This window comes from Lynx rufus, unplaced genomic scaffold (assembly GCF_022079265.1).
Source record: "Lynx rufus isolate CCGP_SWC_20201006 ecotype Redwood Valley unplaced genomic scaffold, mLynRuf1.p SCAF_23, whole genome shotgun sequence".
NCBI lineage: Eukaryota > Metazoa > Chordata > Mammalia > Carnivora > Felidae > Lynx > Lynx rufus.
The window spans coordinates 12,359,240-12,376,947 of record NW_025814838.1 but is presented as its reverse complement, the minus strand read 5'-3'; the positions used below and the strand labels follow the sequence as shown (position 1 = coordinate 12,376,947).

At 53.1% G+C, this 17,708-nt stretch overlaps 2 protein-coding genes across 4 annotated transcripts in view; one reads left to right on the top strand and one right to left on the bottom strand.

Annotated features, from left to right (window-relative positions):
* The window catches only part of NDE1 (nudE neurodevelopment protein 1), a 38,557-nt gene extending 21,914 nt beyond the window's left edge, over positions 1-16,643 (top strand). Inside the window, exons 6-10 of one of the 3 annotated variants that reach the window (XM_047087308.1) lie at positions 421-600; positions 2,186-2,277; positions 3,529-3,683; positions 4,501-4,620; positions 5,364-5,738. In XM_047087308.1, coding sequence (XP_046943264.1) covers positions 421-600; positions 2,186-2,277; positions 3,529-3,683; positions 4,501-4,594 — 521 coding nt within the window. In that variant the 3' untranslated portion in view covers positions 4,595-4,620; positions 5,364-5,738. Of the gene's footprint in view, positions 1-420; positions 601-2,185; positions 2,278-3,528; positions 3,684-4,500; positions 5,739-16,109 lie in introns of those variants that run through there. The other 2 variants (XM_047087309.1, XM_047087307.1) reach the window with 2 other exon arrangements.
* The window catches only part of MYH11 (myosin heavy chain 11), a 126,774-nt gene continuing 116,100 nt past the window's right edge, over positions 7,035-17,708 (bottom strand). The window contains exons 37-41 of the mRNA XM_047087306.1: positions 17,254-17,377; positions 16,460-16,668; positions 15,423-15,531; positions 15,169-15,341; positions 7,035-7,719 (exon numbers count right to left, since the gene is read on the bottom strand). Of these exons, the coding sequence (XP_046943262.1) occupies positions 7,587-7,719; positions 15,169-15,341; positions 15,423-15,531; positions 16,460-16,668; positions 17,254-17,377 (748 nt within the window). The 3' untranslated portion in view covers positions 7,035-7,586. The remainder of the gene's footprint in view (positions 7,720-15,168; positions 15,342-15,422; positions 15,532-16,459; positions 16,669-17,253; positions 17,378-17,708) is intronic.

The following is a 17,708-nucleotide window of genomic DNA, read 5'->3' as shown; positions in this document are numbered from 1 at the left end:
CTTCCAACTTTGGCTCAGGCCATGATCTCACAGTTCGTGAGTTCAAGCCCCGCGTTGGGCTCTGTGCTGACGGCTCAGAGCCTGGAACCCGCTTCGGATTCTGTGTCTCCCTCTCTCTCTGCCCCTCCCCACTCATGCTCGCTCTCTGTATTAAAAATAAACAAAACATTAAAAAAAAAGAGTCACATGTTCTACCGGCTGAACCAGCCAGGCGCCCCTAAACCTTTTTGGTTTTATTACAAAATCGTGTAGTTTCACAAGCCTGCTAGGCAAGGTCCTGTGGGTTTCACTCCACTGAGGGTTTCCGCCCATGGGTTTTCATTCTGGTGCTTCTTTTCCCTGACCAGTGTCTACTGTCGACCCTCCCTTTGCCCTGTCCCCTGAAGCAAGGGCTTAATCTGAATCCTTGTCCTGGCTCAGATTTGCGGCAGGAATTGGCTGTGCAGCAGAAGCAGGAGAAACCCAGGACGCCCATGCCCAACTCGGTGGAGGCCAACAAGACAGACACAGCTGTGCAGGCCACGGGCTCCGTGCCGTCCACCCCCATAGCTCATCGGGGACCCAGCGCCAGCTTAAACACACCGGGGACGTTCAGACGTGGTAAGAGAACGGCAGTCAGGGGGATTTGCCTTGTTTCACCAAGCTCTTCCACGGGTAGGGTGCTGGGTCAGGGAGGTACTGGCACTGGCTGTGCTGCAGGAAGCAAACTGGGTGCTCAGAGGGGCAGAGCTTTGAGACAAACTGGAAGAGCTCGGGTGTGAGGCAGTAGGGAGCGGTGGAGTCTGCGGTGAGCCGGACAATGGAAGCTTCTTCCCAGGGGCGGCTGCCACTGTGCTCCCACCCCGTGACATGTGGGCCCAGCATTAGCGGACCTTTCCGTTCTTCATCAGAAGCCAGAAATCCTCTTGTTGAACGTGAACGCTCCTAAATTTAAAATTCCAGTGATCAGATAAAAAATTTAGAAAACGTTTTGTGGGTCTAGTGAGACGTGTGTCTGGAACTGGAGCTGGTGTAGCCTGGGGTGCGTGGTTAAAAAAAAAAAACAAAAAACCCAACAACGAGAAATTGGAGATTTTGCCCCAGCTCCTCTGCTGATTCACAGAGGCTGTTATCAGGCTGCTTAATAGGAAATAACCGTAGGCAGCTGCTAGTGCCCCGTGTGGGCTAGTTAGCCGCTGTGCTTAAAGTGCTTTGCATACGTGTGACCTCACTGAATTCTTAGCGCTGGCCCAGGTGCCGTCCCCATTTGACGGATGAGGAGACTGAGGCCCTGAGGAAAGCAGCTCGCCTCAAGTCATATGGGCGGTAAATAGCAGAGCTGAGATCCAGACTCAGGCCAGCTGGCTCCAGAGCTCACACTCCCTGTTCCTGCCATATCCCTAGGCTCGTCCCCTGGGATGAAGAGACTGGTGAGATTTCCAGAATGCCCATCTAGAGCAGTGTTTTCCCCACTTTAGTATGCACGTGACTCAGCGGGGCATCTCGTTCAAATGCACCTGAGATTGAGCGGGTCTGGGCAGGACCCGAGATCCTGTGCCCTAACCAGCACCCCAGTGATCCTGGTGCCTCTGGTCCCCGGCCCCTGCTTGGAGGAGAGAGGCTCTGGAGAGTTAAGACCCTTCCAGATGTGGTTTGCTTGGATGCTATTCATGTTCATTAACTGTATGGAATTCGTAGAATTTCAAGAAGACTTGTTTGGATTTTGATTTAAAAGAGTGACGTGTAAAGGTGAACAGTTAATACAGTCATTGTAAGGCTGCAAAAGGTCAGTCATCCCATAGACTCCTCGCGGGTTAGTTAACTTTTTTTTTTTTAATTTTTTTTTTTAATGTTTATTTATTTTTGAGACAGAGAGAGACAGAGCACGAACAGGGGAGGGTCAGAGAGAGAGGGAGGCACAGAATCTGAAGCAGGCTCCAGGCTCTGAGCTGTCAGCACAGAGCCCGACGCGGGGCTTGAACTCACGGACCGTGAGATCATGACCTGAGCCGAAGTCGGACGCTTAACCGACTGAGCCACCCAGGCGCCCCGGGTTAGTTAACTTTTGAGTGAAACGGGCAGCATCCAGGATCAGAGCGTGGGGATTAGCCTCCCTGCCCCCTCACCGGGGTTCCACATGTAGGGACGTGAGTGGACTGACTTAGACTGGGGATCGCTCTTATGTGTGCTCCCTTTGCACACCCAGGTCTGGATGACTCCACGGGTGGGACCCCCCTCACGCCCGCAGCCCGGATATCGGCCCTCAACATTGTGGGAGACCTGCTGCGGAAAGTAGGGGTAAGACCGCCGCCTCCCCGGGTTTGGTGTGGTTCCTTGCCTGTGTTTCAGGATACCTGAGAGGGGCCACTTCACTGGTTCCTTTCCCCTGTAACAGAGCGTCCCCTAGCGTCATTCGAGCTCCTGTGGGCTTTGTTGTTGACAAACATCCAGAGCTCTGACTCCATCAGCCCTTTGACCTCTGTGCATATCTTTCTTCCCCTGCCATTTTTCCTTGGAGTTCGGGAAATCTGGCTGGTGTCTGTGATGTTTTTCTTAATTTAAGAAAACTGAGAAACATTTGAAAGTTCTTTTCCTTTTAAATGAGGGAGTCAAAGACAGCATCTCAAAGGGCTAGAGCAAAGAACTCGACTTGAGGTTTTACCTTCACTACAGGGAAAGGTTTTTTGTGTGTGCTTAAGAAATAACACAGGTATTCTGTGTAGCTGTTGCTTGTGTTTTGTTTTTTTTTTTTTCAGCGTTTATTTATTTTTGGGACAGAGAGAGACAGAGCATGAACGGGGGAGGGGCAGAGAGAGAGGGAGACACAGCATCGGAAACAGGCTCCAGGCTCCCAGCCATCAGCCCAGAGCCCGACGCGGGGCTCGAACTCCCGGACCGCGAGATCGTGACCTGGCTGAAGTCGGACGCTTAACCGACTGCGCCACCCAGGCGCCCCATGCTTGTGTTTTTTAAAATGATGCTGGCGAATCACATGATTTAACTCCTGCCAGCCTGTCGTCAGCCAGAATGTATGTAGTCAGAGCTGCGCCTTCATAGAAGCTTGCGACTCTTTTCTCGTGTTTTTACTTTGAGATTTTGGTTTTCTGGTTTTCTGTTCTGTAAACATGTTTCTCTTTAAATGTTTCGCCCGGTTAGAGCATAGGTAAGCCTGGGGCGGTCTCAACGCCCTCTTGGTTTTTATGGGGTCTCTTTCCAACAAGGCACAGCCCTCCCACACAAGCCACTCTGTGCACGTTTGATAAAGGTAAACAAAAGAGTAGATCATCCCGAAAGTTGATTTCACGTTTCCCATAGGCAGAACTGGATCATTGGCAGGGCTGGTGATTTTCCAGGAAGCTCCTAACTGTCTTAGGCCAGTGGCTCTAAAGGGCGGATGCACGCTGGGTTCCTTCAGGGCCCCACTCTTGGAACTCCCGCCCTACAACACAGTTCGAGAACCCCCGTTTGAGGTTATTGTCTGTGTACAGGCTCTGGGGAGAGGGGAGGTCTGCTCTTGAACCTGAAAGATGAAAGCACATTTCTCTGCAGGCGCTGGAGTCCAAACTTGCATCCTGCCGGAACTTCGTGTACGATCAGTCCCCAAACCGAACAAGCGGCTCGGCCTCGGGGCGGGGGAGCAAACACAGAGATGGCGGTGGTGAGAGACAGCCAAGCAGCAGCGGCGTGCCTCTAGGTGACAAAGGGTCAGTACCTTTTTAGCTGTCCGCTCCTGGGGGGAGCCTCTCACCCCTGACCAATAGCCATTTTGTAAAAGTTGGAGGATCAGGTCAATGAACCTTAACTCTCCACCCCCTTGGGACACAGTGAGGTGGTGTCTTCCGGTGAAGGTTAAGGGCGAATGGCCAGGAAGAGGCTCGTTTTTATTACTCGAATCTGCAGCCCCAGCTCCTGGTCATGCTGTGAGAATGTCCTGTATGAAACACTTGTTTGGGATTTGAGCTTCAAAAGCTTCTCTGTTTCCCCTAGAGGAGGATTTTTTTTCCTTAAAAAGAAAAAAAAAAAATCTTTAGAACCTCAGGAAACAGGGACTCCATTCCAGCCAGACTAGATTCCAGTAACCTGATGGGAAAGCACAACTCGGACTCTGACAGCTTTGGGTATTTTCTTACTTGAGGAAAATCAGGACAGCTTCTGGATGGGTTGATTTCCTAAGCTGCGTCGCCATGTTCCTGGACCCCGAGCCAAGTAACTTGGGTAGGTGTGGGGCAGACAGAGAGATGATGGGGAACGAAGAGTCGTTTTCCACGGTGCGCACGTGACTTCCGACCCCGTCGAAGAGGGTGTTTTTAGTGGGCCTGGCGTGACTGGGCTTTTTGTGTGGCCTCGGGAATGTGCGAGCTCGATGGCCAGTGTCCTTTTCTTCGTTTCGCAGGAGGGAAAATTGACACCCAGGGAGACCCTGCTCCTGCCTCTCTTTACTCTTAGAACTTTGTGGGCCCTGATGTTAGCCAGTCTGTGACAGCCGTAATGTCCGCCTAATTTGGTTTGCTCTGTCTGAAGGTTGGGAAAACGCCTGGAATTTGGGAAGCCGCCTTCAAATATTTCCTCACCGTCGCTGCCGTCAGCCCAGGGTGTAGTCAAGATGTTGCTTTAGGAAATCCACGGAAGCCGAAGCCCCTGGTGTGTCTGTGTGGGAGTCGTTGCTTTTCTTTCCCTCCTTAAACTAGGTTTTTGCTTTGTTTAAGTTAGTTTAAGAACTACGAGCAAACAGTCACACTAGCCACTGAGGCCATCGCCCATGGCCCCTGGTAGCTGTCCCCGTGAAATGTTGTCTCCTCCTCCCCAGCCTCCTTGCCAGTGCGTTGCAAATCGACAGGGACAAACCGGACCCTCTGGACAGGGCTCCGTGGTGTGGATGCTGAGGCCACCCCATCATTTTGAACTGACCTGAGTGTTGAAGGATTTGGGGGTGTTTTTTTAATGACTGGAATTGCCTTAAAAATGGGATGTGAGCCCATCTCAGGCCCAGGCTATCTTCCATAAGAAAATCTCCGTGCTCTGTGGCACCAGAAGGGTCTGTGTACTGAAATTGTGTCTAAGACAGAAGAGTAGGATAGGCACGTGCCTTTTTTTTAAAAAACACACCATGGTGTAGTGTACCTCTGGGACTCACTCTGCCTCTCATTGAGGCGTTGGGAGCTGTGCTTGTGTTTCAGAGGCGATCTTGTGTGGACAAGGGCGATGGAAACATCTGTACCTTCTTTAGATCGTTCCCGATAGTTGGGTTTCCTGGAACTTGTGCCCTGGCCCTGGGGGTGACCTCCCCGACGGTCGTTGGGGTGGCGTGGCCTTAGGAGTACAGCCCCTAAGAACAGAACTTCATTCAAAGCCATGATAAAGTAACCATGGTGGCCTCCACATAGGATTGAACCACAGGATTGTTGTTGGAAGCTTCCTTGTGAAAGAAGACACAAACACGGGATTTTCACGTGGACGGAGTATGTGCTCAGCCCTGCCCGTCGTGAACGGCTGGCTCACACTTTTGGAGGCAAGTTAAAAAGAACACGTGAATTTGGGAGCATGCGCGCAGCTTAACCACCCTTTGTTACTAAGTTATTTTTCCAAGAGAATAGCAGAAATATCCTTGAGTTGAAAATAGAACTTTTCAAGTGCTTTTGAAATTCAACAGAGAATTAATCTCTGGTGCCCAGTTCATTACCATGGGAACATTCTAACCTGTATCGGGAAAAGATGGACTTCTATTTTTTTAAAAGAACAATAAAATCAAGAGAAACTCATTTTCCACGTGGTGGTGGTGGTGGTGGTGGGTAAAGGCTGCTTTGTGCCTTGATGTTTGCTCGAACGGTGGCAAAAAGTTTGTTTTTGAACCAAGTAATCAAATACGAAAAAACTCTACTTGAAAAAAATTCCTCTTCACGTCAGCTTCTTAGAAGTGTATTTAGGATATGTTTGTGTATTGTTGAGGGTAGGTTCACGTTTGGCTATTGGCTTGAGTTCTTCCATTGCCATACCTCTTCTCAAATCTATTTGACCTCTACGGAATCAGTGGGTGGAATCAATTTGTGTGGAATAGAACTTCTGCAAGGAGAGGACGCACGGCCTGGTTTTGCATGGCCCCCGTAGTAACAATGGTTTTTATGTTTTTAAAGGGGAAAACAAAAACGGAAAGATGAACACGTGACAGAGACCACATGTAGCCTAAAATATTGACTCTCAGCCTTTACAGAAAAAGTTTGTTTAAAAAAAGTTTGGGGTGCCTGGGTGGCTCAGGGGGTTGAGTGACTCTTGATTTCAGCTCAGGTTGTGATCCCAGAGTTAATGGGATCAACTCCTGCATCAGGCTCTACATGGAGTGAGGAGCCTGCTTGGAATTCTCTCTCGCTCCCCTGCCACTTCTGCACCTCCCCTGCTCAAGCACTAATGTTCCCTCACTCTCGCTCTCAAAGAAAAAAAAAAAGTTTGTCGATCCCTGCTGAATTTTTGAAATTCAAGGATATCTTGGGGCGCGTGGGCGGCTCAGTGGGTTGAATGTCCAACTTCGGCTCAGGTCATGATCTTGCAGTTCATGAGTTCGAGCCCCATGTCGGGCTCTGTGCTGACAGCTCGGAGCCTGGAGCCTGCTTTGGATTCTGTGTCTCCCTGCCCTTCCCCTGCTCTTGCTCTGTGTCTCTCAAAAATAAACACTAAAAAAAATTTTTTTTAATTCAAGGATATCCTATATCCTTGACAGTATGTACGTATGAGTTTTGATTGATAAGGATGTTCTTCATGGTCAAGTTCCTACTTCCTGGGCCTGGAGCTGCCTGCCTCTGCTTGGAGAAGTCCTCTCACACAGACTCATGTGACATCTGTGCTTGCTTGCTTGCTGTTGGGGTTTTTTTGTTTTGTTTTTTTTTTGGCCAGCTGTGGGATCTCAGATAATTTATTTCCCCTCCCCAGGCCTCAGATTCCCCATTTATGAACACTGGCTTCCCAGGGTCATCGTAAGGATTAAGCAAGAACACACCCCATTCTTTCACTCCGTAGAAAACAACAGAAGAGCCGACTGCACTCCAGTGATTTATAACCTTTTATTAGTGAAGGTGTCCTTAAGTACAATCGGGGTGCATATAAAACAGTGTAACATTCTTGCTCTCATTCCGCTGGAGCAGCGTCTCCTTTTGAATTCATGTGACTACCGAAGGCACTTGGTCTCGGTGAACTGTGTGCATCTGACGTGCGGTAACCAAGAGGGGAAAGAATTCAAACAGGGGCCCACTCGAGACGTTGGAAGGGTAGACAGGCTAGGGAATGGCTTGGGAGTGGGAGGCAGTGGCACCCATTTTGGTGACTTTCTCCCTGTTTCACGTAAACTAAGTTGCCAGTGATCAGTTACTGTGGTTCTATTTTCCTAAAAACTCAAGATTTCTGCACAATTCACTGATGGGGGGAGCGGGGGTGTCTGTGTCGCTTCTTGGGTTTTTCTCGTTTGGTACAGCATTCAAAACTCCATCGATACCCTGGACGCAGGGTGGTGGTTTTTATATTCGTTGTGAGGGGTGTCTGTGACATTTGGGATTTGAAAATGGATTTAGTGCTAAGCAGAGTCCACTGGGTTTGGTTTTGTTCTGCTTTTCACAAGTTGTTTATTCACTGGCTTTGGTTCCATTGAAGTCCGCATCGCGAGCGTCCATTTCCTCATCAGATCCATCGGCGTTTTCAATAACTCGACGTCCTCCAGACCTTCTAGAGGGAACAAAGGAGGGCTCGTTTCCTCGCCTGTGGGTTTTAAAAGAATACACGTTTCTTTAGTACAGAAAGCCCCCCCTTGAGATTGGAAGAGGCTTTTAAAGGGACAGAAAACAAACACAGACAAACTGAAATGAAATGAAAATATTCAGGTTAAAGTCAAGCGCTGACATATCTCAAGGTGTGGTAACGTTTAATCAGCTGGAACGGGAGGAAAGTAGATTTTTCAAAGCAAGAGAATCAGCTTTAAAAAAAAAGCCAGGTGCGGGCGCCTGGGTGGCTCAGCGAGTTGAGCCTCTGACTCTTGATAGCTGTTCAGGTCATGATCCCGGGTAGTGGATCGAGCCCCACATCAGGCCCCACACTGAGCATGGAATGTGCTTAAGATTTTCTCCCTCTCTCTCTCTCTCTCCAACTCCCCCCAACCCCCACCCCACACCTCTCTCAAAAAAAAAAAAAAATTGGGCTAGGTCATCCGATGGCCCACAGGATTCTCTTCTGTGGTCTTTTATTTGGAAAAGAAGAAAAAAACGAATCAAGTGGGGGCTGACGCATTCCCGTGGGTTTATTCATACCCTGTGGAGCAGGTGTGAAGGAGAACGTGTTCTCATTTTGTACCCCCTTGCCTTCAGAAGGGAACAAAGGGGAGGGATTTAGGTTCTCAACCGGAAGAAGGTGGAAATGAGCATCAAAGGCAGCATTGAGGCAAAGAGGTCACTGTGCGGATGCCAGAGGTGTGCGCTCTGGTTAAAGCAACGCAGGGTCCCCTGCTTGTTTGAGAGCAGAATTCTCGGTGTGAGTTCTCCCAGGACAGAGATCTTGCTGATTTTTACTCACCACACAGGCACCGTGCATGGCCTATAATAGGTGCCCAATGAATATTTGTTAGAAAAGTAAGCTAGACATGTTAATCTAAGGTGTATTTTAGCTTTAGCTGGTAGGATACCCCTTTCTCTGTGTGCTTATGGCTCCCATCTCTGGAGTGCCGGATGCCCTGAGTTCCTGTCAGGGTGTGCCTAGGTCACCTGCAGTGTGGCTTTGGTTAGGAGGGCAGGCAGGTGGCAGGAGAAGTCAGATAACCAGCACTCAGCGTCCTCTCCAGGAAAGAAATGTTTGCTGTGTTTTCTGCGACCACAAATAATCGTATTTGGCTCTGGTGATCTGGCCCTGTTTGACCTGAATCAGAAGACAGGTCTTAACTCATTTTAGGATGCCTAAGAGGAATGCAGAATTTTTGTCATAAAAAATGACCCGCTTCGCCACGCAGAGGCTGGACTTTTGAAAGCTATGAGGGAGAGCCCATCCCAGTTAGAGATTCTTTAGTCCAAAGAGACAACTCAGAGAGGTAAGATTGGAGGCAAAAGGAAGGCCCAGAACATCCTGAACACTGAGAAGGGGAGTCCCAACGCGAGCCTTCTGGGGTCCGAGGGTGGGAGAAACCCGGGCTGGGAAAACCCGCCTAGGTTCACAGAATGGTACTTTCTGAGGGGCCACAATCAGGGATGAATACTTAAAGTTGTAGCCACTCCCAGCTCAAGACTCAGGCCAGCTTCACTCACGTCAGAGGGAAGCTCAGAAGCGCCCTGTGCCCTTGGAACTAACTTTCCATCACCCTCTCTAGAAGTGACCTTTTAAAAAGTCTTTAGCGCTGTGCTTTCCAAGCACCTGAGTCTGAAAGCAGGGTCTCGGAGGACAGGACAGAAAGGAGAGTAGCTTCCACGTGTCTCTCCCGCTTCTAATCCTCCTGGTTCAAAACTCATTGGGACAGCCTGGGGTTGGGAAACTGTCTCCCCTACCCTTCCAGGCTCCCGGCACTCTTGGCCTCCCGAGACAGTGTGGATTTGCAAGCTACAAGAGCTGAGGTGTAAATGTGTTCCTTTGATCTAAGACGTAAATCATGTCCCGGGTCACTGTTAGCCCCCTGCTCCGCCACCAGTCCTGTGAGCCTGTCTTCCGGTTCAGGTACCCTTCCTGAAGGAACTGGCTTCGAATCCAAGGCCGAGGTGGGCACTGGCTACATCAGTCACAGAAAGTAAGGGACCCCTTCTAAAGATTTTCTTCAAGTGTCTGATCCTGGAGGGTCTGGCTTCTATTCACAGACTCCGAGAACTTCTCCGAGGCACTAGTGGCATGGCGGGATCCAGCACCAGAGCAGAAGCACTGATTTGCAAGGACTCACTTTCCCATCGACTAGTGGGTCCCACCGTCCAGCCTGAGCTGGCAGGGGCGCTGCTCAGAAAGCCGTGTTCTAGAGGCCGGGCACTCTTCCTAGAGCTCCTGCCAGTCCCTCATCCAGCTTTAAGTATTGGGGTAGCGACAGCTACTTCTCCAAAAGAGAAGAGGTACACAAGCCAGGGCCTGCTTGGCCTCTCAAGGAAGATGAGAGGAAAACCAGGCCCTGGTTGCCTAACGTCACGTGTGAAAAGCTGGTAGACTCCCACACAAGTCGAGGCCTCTTAACTCTGTCGTGTGAAGGGCCCTGTGTCCTTCCTCGAGTCTCGGGTGTCCTGTCCATCCCCCGCTGTGTATACGGGCTCGCAAGACCCCTGGAAAAGGCTCCGTCCGGACCACGCTTGGCTGAGCAGTGGCCAGCACGTGTCCTAGCGTGCGGAAAGTGCCGTTATCAGCTAGGCCTCGCTCAAGGCTCATGCGGCCCCAGCGACTGTAGAACGCGCAGTGAGAGCCCATTTCTTTCGCAGACATGCATACGAAAGCCCGGCCGTGGGGACAACCAGAGGCCGGGCTGTGGTTCCCGTGAACCTGTGCTCGTGAATTGTTATTTGTGGACCAGATTTGAGGCCCTTCTCCACGAAAGGGCCCAGGCTGTAGAAGTGTCATACCCGCTCAGTGCAGCGTCTTAACCAGACAGAGGAGGACAGCACAGCCAAGTGTCCTACTGCCAAGTGTGAGAGAGGCCCACTTATGCAGGTACCAACAATCCGAGTGACACACACGCAGCCTCTTAAGCGCTTGTCAACACACGGTGACGAGGACACATTTGGTGCCGTGGACACATTTCGTGCCGTGTCAGATGCCCAAGCAGAAGTAGGGAAGGAAGACGGGTCAAGAGATTAAGTCTTGTTGTACTGATCTTGGCTATGATAAAAAGAGTTTTGAACTAAGACATCCAGGCCTTCAGATTTTGCAGGAATCCCATGGAGGTTCGTGAGGGCCAAAAAAGGGGGTCGCAGGGACTGGGAGGGCGGGAGGGCAGAACGGAAGTGGAAACCAAGTGCAACACACATGAGCCGCGAAGCTGGAGGCATGGTACCTGGTGAGTCATTGCGGAGTTTCCTGGGGAAGGGGGCCTCTGAAACAGAGAGAGAGAGTCTCTGGTGGTTATCCTCCGCCAACGAGAGGGAGTCCTCTAAGTGCGTTTTTAATCATTAAAGGCATTCCCTTCGATGAAATGATCAAAGGCACTTCTAAGTCAACCTGGCAGAGAAGCACGGGACACCAAGAACTCTGAGGCCTGCGTGCGTAAGCTGTTGGTTCAGCTAAGAAGCTCACGTCTGCTGGTGTGGCAGAGGCCGGGCCCAGCTCTTTAACAGGCGCTCACGTTGAGGTTTACCTGGTCGGCACGACTATGAAACTCGCTTCGCATTTCCTTGTTCACCGAGAGCTGGCCGGGCTTGCTAACCTCACTCACGGCTCTAGTGCTGGACTTGAGGTTTTGCACGTGGGACCCAGAGGACGCAGGAAGGTGTGACCGCTCTTGGCCCTGCCTTAGGATATGCTCGTACCGGGAGTGTCAGAAATAGTCTGTTCCATACTGGCCTGTAGGCCCTGAGGAGGGTCAGCTGTTGGGGGGCAGAACCCACAAGGTACGTTGAACATGTGCTAAGAGAATCAGGGGTCCTGACCACAGGGAGCAGTGACAGCCAGAGCGGCTGACTGCTTCCCCACCCCCCGGCCTGGCACTGAGGAGGGCAGGGTTCAGTCACCAGCCAAGCAAATTCTGGAGGGGAGGGGGGGGAACAGCTCCATGTGAGAACAGCTGTCTTGCTGACCATCGTCCTGGGTGTTGCTCCCAAGCCCCTGTTGGACCTGAGAGGTTACGTCTTGTTTCTGTTTCACTGGGGGGGACCCACAGGCCCTCCCCAGCCTTGTGTGATCTGGGGTCTCCTTCCCGAAGCCCTGTACCCCATGCCAGCCATCCTCCCCCTTCTGAAAGGGGTTTGGGCTGTCCCCTCGTCACCTGCCTGCAGTGATGCTCAGAGTCTGGAGCTGATAATGGCAGGTGGTTTCAGATGGTTCCTGGGCGTGCCCCTGGATAACTCGATCGCACAGTGAGAAAAGTACTCCGTTTCCCACTCTTTTTAAAATACATCTCATTATGTCAGGGACGGTCTATTCGGTGCTAACGTCATCTTCTGTCAGTCCCTTGTCAACTGAGAAAGAGGCCTTCTGGTCCTAGTCATCAACTTGTAGTCAGAGTAGGTAGAACCCATTACTGTTTTGTTCTCACTGTATTTTAATTTCGTTGTGACCTGTTGCTGCTCGTGATGCTGGTTTAACAATACAGGGATGGTAAATTTTATTTGCAAATAGATGTGTTTATGATTAGACCAGTTAATTTCAAAGACACCGTGAAGTCAACGATGGTGCAGGTAGTAAAAGGCTAAGGCAAAATGGCCAAGGTGGTATGAGAATGAGTTTAGGGAAACATCAGCTCTGACTCCGTGATTGAAGGTTTGTTCCCAGCACCATCCCAGACACTGGGGACGAATAAGCAGACAGAACCTCTGTGCTCATGGGGCCAGAGTGAAGGCTGCCAATGAGATAAGTAAATAAACAGCAGGTTACATGGTGACAGATCAGTAAGAGAACTGCAGGGAGTGAGGTTGGAAGTTGTAGACAGGTTAACGTGGGTGTGTAAATGCCTGAAGGAAAGGAAGGAGGGATCCAGCTATGCCGAGAGCTGGGGCAAGAGCCTTCCAGACAGTGGGAACCACCCGTGCCAAGGCCCCGGGCAGCATGTGTAGAGGCAGAGGGCTCATTTAGGAGGCAGTGGACGGAGATCACGTAGGGCCTGGTGGAACCGACCATCATAAAGGTGTTGCTTTCAATCTGAATGAGGTGGAAGCCATTGGACGGTTCCAAGCAAGGGGGGGTTGTGACTCATATCTATTTCAACAGGATCCCTCTGGCTGCCATGTTGAGAACAGACTATAAAGACGGAGTATAAACACAAGTGAAACACAAGCTGTGAAAGTTACCTAGATGGTAGGAGAGGGTAGCTTGGATGAGGATGGCAAGAAACATTTGTCTCTTGGATTGTGGATGTACAGTGTTGGTTTTTTTTTTTTAATTTTTTTAAGTTTTTATTTTTTACAGAGAGCATGAGCCGGGGAGGGACAGAGAGAGGGAGACACAGAATCCGAAGCAGGTTCCAGGCTCTGAGCTGTCAGCACAGAGCCTGATGCGGGGCTCGAACTCATGAACCATGAGATCATGACCGGGGCTGAAGTCAGACGCTCAACTGACTGAGCCACCCAGGTGCCCGGATGTACAGTGTTTTTAAGGGAAAGTTGGTCAGATTCCATGGCAGATTGGATGTTATATATAAGGGAGAGGGAAAAAGAGCACAGATTAGTGGACTGGGTCAACAGCAGCTTTATCAGTCCAGTTGCTGAGCTGGCAGAGACCGTGAGGGACGCTGACTTGGGCGTGAAGGGGTTCAGCTCAAGGTGTAAGCTGCCTGTGAGGCATTGAGGGGAGAGGGCAAGCAGGTCTGGGGTTCTAGGAAGAAGTCTGGGCCAGGAAGCCACACGCTGTGGGTGGAACTCAAAAGGCACCAGGCTGGGTGAGGTCACCTAGGAGGGAGCAGAAAAGGAGATGAAGAGAGAACCAAGATGGCGCCCTGGGGCAGGCCAATGGCAGGCGGGCTTTGAGATGAGGTACCAGCAGGGGAGACAAGGAAAGACACCCAGAGGGCAGGAACAAACCCCGGTGTGGGTCGAGGAAGCTGCAGCTCAGTCGGGGAGGACTGAGGACTGACCATTAAGATTTCGTGGTGAAGGGTAGCAGGGGGCGTGGGGCTCAGAGGCTTTCTCAGCTCCTGGAATGACTGTTGACGTGAAAATGGTGAAAAGGAGAAGGGTAAGAATTTCTGGAGCGACGTCCTTGAGGGAACAAGAGAGGTAGGTGTACCTGATGTGATGCCCTTAGTTGGCGCTAGATAGTTCAGCCCGGGAACGGAGTAGAAGAAATGGACACAGCTGCGGGGAGGCGGGTTGACGGGGACATGAGAGCTTGTAAGGATGGGTGGGGATGGTGAGACTGGGGACAGAGTGAAAACCAGATGTCCAAGAGAGTAGAAGGGGGAGGGGAGTCAGGCCCAGGCAGCACCGAGTGAGGTCAGCTCCTTGTGACAGACAAGGCCCAGCATGAACTGGCATTGTGCCTGTTTGCTTTTCCCTGAGCAGAAGGTGGAAAGTCTGGTTTAACTCACCAAGTGCATACCTCAAAGCAGGAGGGGTCTGGGGTGTTGAGGGTGTGTGCGAGGCGGACCGACCACCGAGCCTGGGCTTGATGGGCAAGTTAGAGCTAGTGTTAGGGCCCACGGGGTGGCAGGATCGCAGAGGAGACAAGACCAAGGACCCAAGAGACTGTATCACCCCCCTGGAGGGGTGGGGGTGAGTGTGGCAGGAAGCTTCGGGGCCCACGCCTTCTGGGAACCAGTGGAGGTGGGAAGGAGGCCTGAGGAGCAGGGGTGTCGCCTATCCAGCTTCAGGCCCAGAGGGACAGGGGCGTGGGAGAGAAAACAGCCCTGGTTAGGGCGGCGGTTCGAGACCCCCGGGCGACCGCACCCCCCACCCAGGAAACTGAGCAACGGCTGGAGACATTTGCGGTTGTCACAATCCAGAGCGTGCCATGCCCCGTCCTGCAAACACAGGCCAGCTCCTGTGAGACAGGATGATCCGGCCCCAAACAGCAGCAGGGATGGGAGACCCTGATTAGACCAAAGTGGTCAAGAGAAAACCCAGAAAAGAGGTTCTGGAGAGAAGGGACCCGCACGGGCAATGCAGCAGTGAGGACAAGGATTGAGGAGACAGGGGTGTGCCTCCCTCTCCTTCTCCTCGCCCAAGGGTGGGCTGGGAAGGGATGCGCATCATTAAAGAAACCACGCGAGGGGGCGTTCGGGCGGCTCCGTCAGGTAAGTGTCGGACTTGTGATTTTGGCTCAGGCCATGAGCTCATGGTTTGTGAGATCAAGCCCCATATTGGGCTCTGTGCTGACAGCGCAGTGCCTCCTTGGGATGCTCTCTCCCCCTCGAACAGAGGGTCCGCTGCTCCAAGGCAGGGCCCTGGTGGATCCGCGGCCTGTTCGTGTGCCTGGCACACAGTGGTGCCGCATAAGTGCTGGTGAGGGGGGAGAACCTGGAAAGGAACAGGGGGCGGTGGGGGAGGGGGGGCGGGGTGTCCTCTGCATCAGGAAAGAAACGCCCTGTGGGCACCCGAGGCCCGTGAGCCTCACCTGAGCTTGCTCTTGAGCGCGTTCACCTCGCGGCCCATGGCCTCGTTGCTCTCCGTGGCTTCATCCAGCTCCCGCTGCAGCTTCCTGCGGTTGGCATTGATGCGCTGGGACTCCTCCTCCGCCTCCTCCAGCTGCCTCTTGAGTTGCTTGACCTTGGCGTTTCCTTTCTCTGCCTGTCAGGGAGAGGCCCGGGGGTGAGCAGGGGGCGCCGTGGGGTCCCTGTGGGGCTGGGAGAGGCCGGCGTCCCGGGTTACCTGCTCCTTGTACTGCTCGGCCATCTTGCGCTCGTCCTCCACCTGCAGCAGGACCTCCTTCAGCTTCTTGTCCTTCTGCTTCAGCGACTTGGTGGCCGCCTGCTTCTCTCTGCATACGGGGGAGGAGGGGGGCGAAGCGGGGATGGGCTCCCTTGCACCTGGCACGTAGACCCGACCAGCCTCTCCCCCACTGTGAGCGCTTTCCCTGAGAGGCCCCAAATCAGGGCTCACCCCCCAAATCAGACGAACAGTACTCGGCCTTAAAAAGGAACGCAGCACTTGCGTCTGCTACCACGTGGGCGAACCTCGAAGACACAGGGAGGGAGGCCAGTCACAGAAGGGCACAGACTGTGGGATTCCACTCACGTGAAACATCCACAAGAGACAAGAGAGACAGAAAGCAGATCTGTGGTTGCAGAGGGCTGGGGGAGGTCAGGGTGATGGCCAGGGGGGTACAGGGTGTCCTAATGAGGTGTTGAAACTGTCCCACACTGGATGGTACACAGGGCGCAGCTATCCACAACTCTACTAAAGGGCCATTGAGCAGTACACGTGAAAAGGCTGAATTTTTGTATGGTCTGTGAGTTGGCAAGAAAGCCACTACCAAAAAAAAAAAAAAAAAGTGGGTCAGAATCCTCGTAGTCTGATGGTCACAGATGGGCCGTGATCTTATTTTCTCTTTATAAGGAGAAGCCTGACCATATTGGCACGTGCTGAATGGGGTTGCTGATCTGCACTTTCCTGGGTGGCCGTGAACACGACATCCTGAGAACACAGGCCAGGCATAGCCACTGTGCTCGCGGGAAGATAGCGGACCTCACGGAGGACCCCTGCCACTCAGGGCCGTTTGGGACGGGCCTTCTCGGGGCCAGGCCTGCCTCGCTCCCGTGTTCACACACGGTTCTCCACACACAGCTGCGGCGTGGTGACCACTGGGCTCATTCCACAGCCAGGACAGAGGTCCAGAGAGCCTGAGCCCCGACGGCCGGGTACTCGCTGGCCAGCAGGCCGCTCTTTGGAACCCGTGCCCCACGTACCTGGCCTCCTGCTCCACCTGCTCCTCCAGCTGCGCGATCTTGGCCTCCAGTGCCGCAATGGTGGACTTGAACTTGGACCTGACGGCCCCCTCCATCTCTTGCAGCTTGCTTCGGAGCTCCTTGTTCTGCCGCTCGAGCTGCTGCCTTGCGCTCTCGTTCTTCTGGGCCGCGCTGCGCTCAGTGGCCAGTTCGTTGTTGAGCTGCTCAGCCTGCGGAGGGCAGTGAAGGTCAGGGGGTGGAGGGCATGGGAGTGGGGGGGGTGGGTCCACTGAGAGGACCCACTACGCCTGTGGCCTTCAGCCTTGGTGGGCTTCGACGTGGGTCGCTGGGGCAGGGGCACCCAGGAGCCCTCCCCACCTCCTCCAGCCACCAGTTCCTTCCTGGGCCTCCTTTAAGGTGCAGCACAAAAGGCAGCGTCCTGGGGCCACCCAGGCTCCCTGTCTCTAGGTCACAAGGCAGGGCCCCAGCACCTGTCGCGGAGCTGGTGCTTAGTAATGTCACTGAGTGCTCACTGCTGTAAGGCCGGGGCCAGAGGCTGGGGCGACAGCAAGGAGGAGACCCCCGAGGCCCTTTCTCCAGGCCCACGTTGTCTGCCGGAGGGAGCCAGACATACACTGGCCGCCTGATGAGATGGCGACGGGGGCTGCGTGCCCACGCGGGGAGGGAGAGGGTGCAGGGAGCAGATGCACTTGACCCCTGCACCCGTCTCCCCGCTCTCCACCCCAACCCCGAGCTTGCAGTGCAGCAGTGTGGGGCGTGTGACAGGGTGCAGCCTGGCCCTGCTCTGCCCGCACCTGCTGCGTGGCCTTCCGCACGCGGTCACTCATGGCCTCCATGTTGCCTTGCTCCTCCTCCAGCTCCTCTTCCAGCTGCGCGATCCGGGCCTCCAGGCGGCGCTTCTCGTCCTGAAGTGTGTTCCTAAGGGAAATGCAGGCGGTCTGGGGCTCCAGCCTCCCTCTGGCTTAGGAAATAACCTCTGTGTGGAGGAGTGAGGTGATGCCTTGGAGTCGCCCTCCTTTGTAAAAGGAAACTGAGGCCCAGTGAGGCTTAGACACTTGTCCAAAGTCACACAGCTGGGAAGTAGGGAGCCGGGACTCTATCCCGTCGGTATGGGCAAAGCCGGGCCTGGAGGAAAGACGAGCTCTCTCCTCTTGGATGTCTTCCCCCCTCCCCCCGCCCCGTGTCCCTTCCCCACCATGCTGTTCATTCAGAACCAATGAAACCGGCTACATGCCCAAATGGGGTCAAG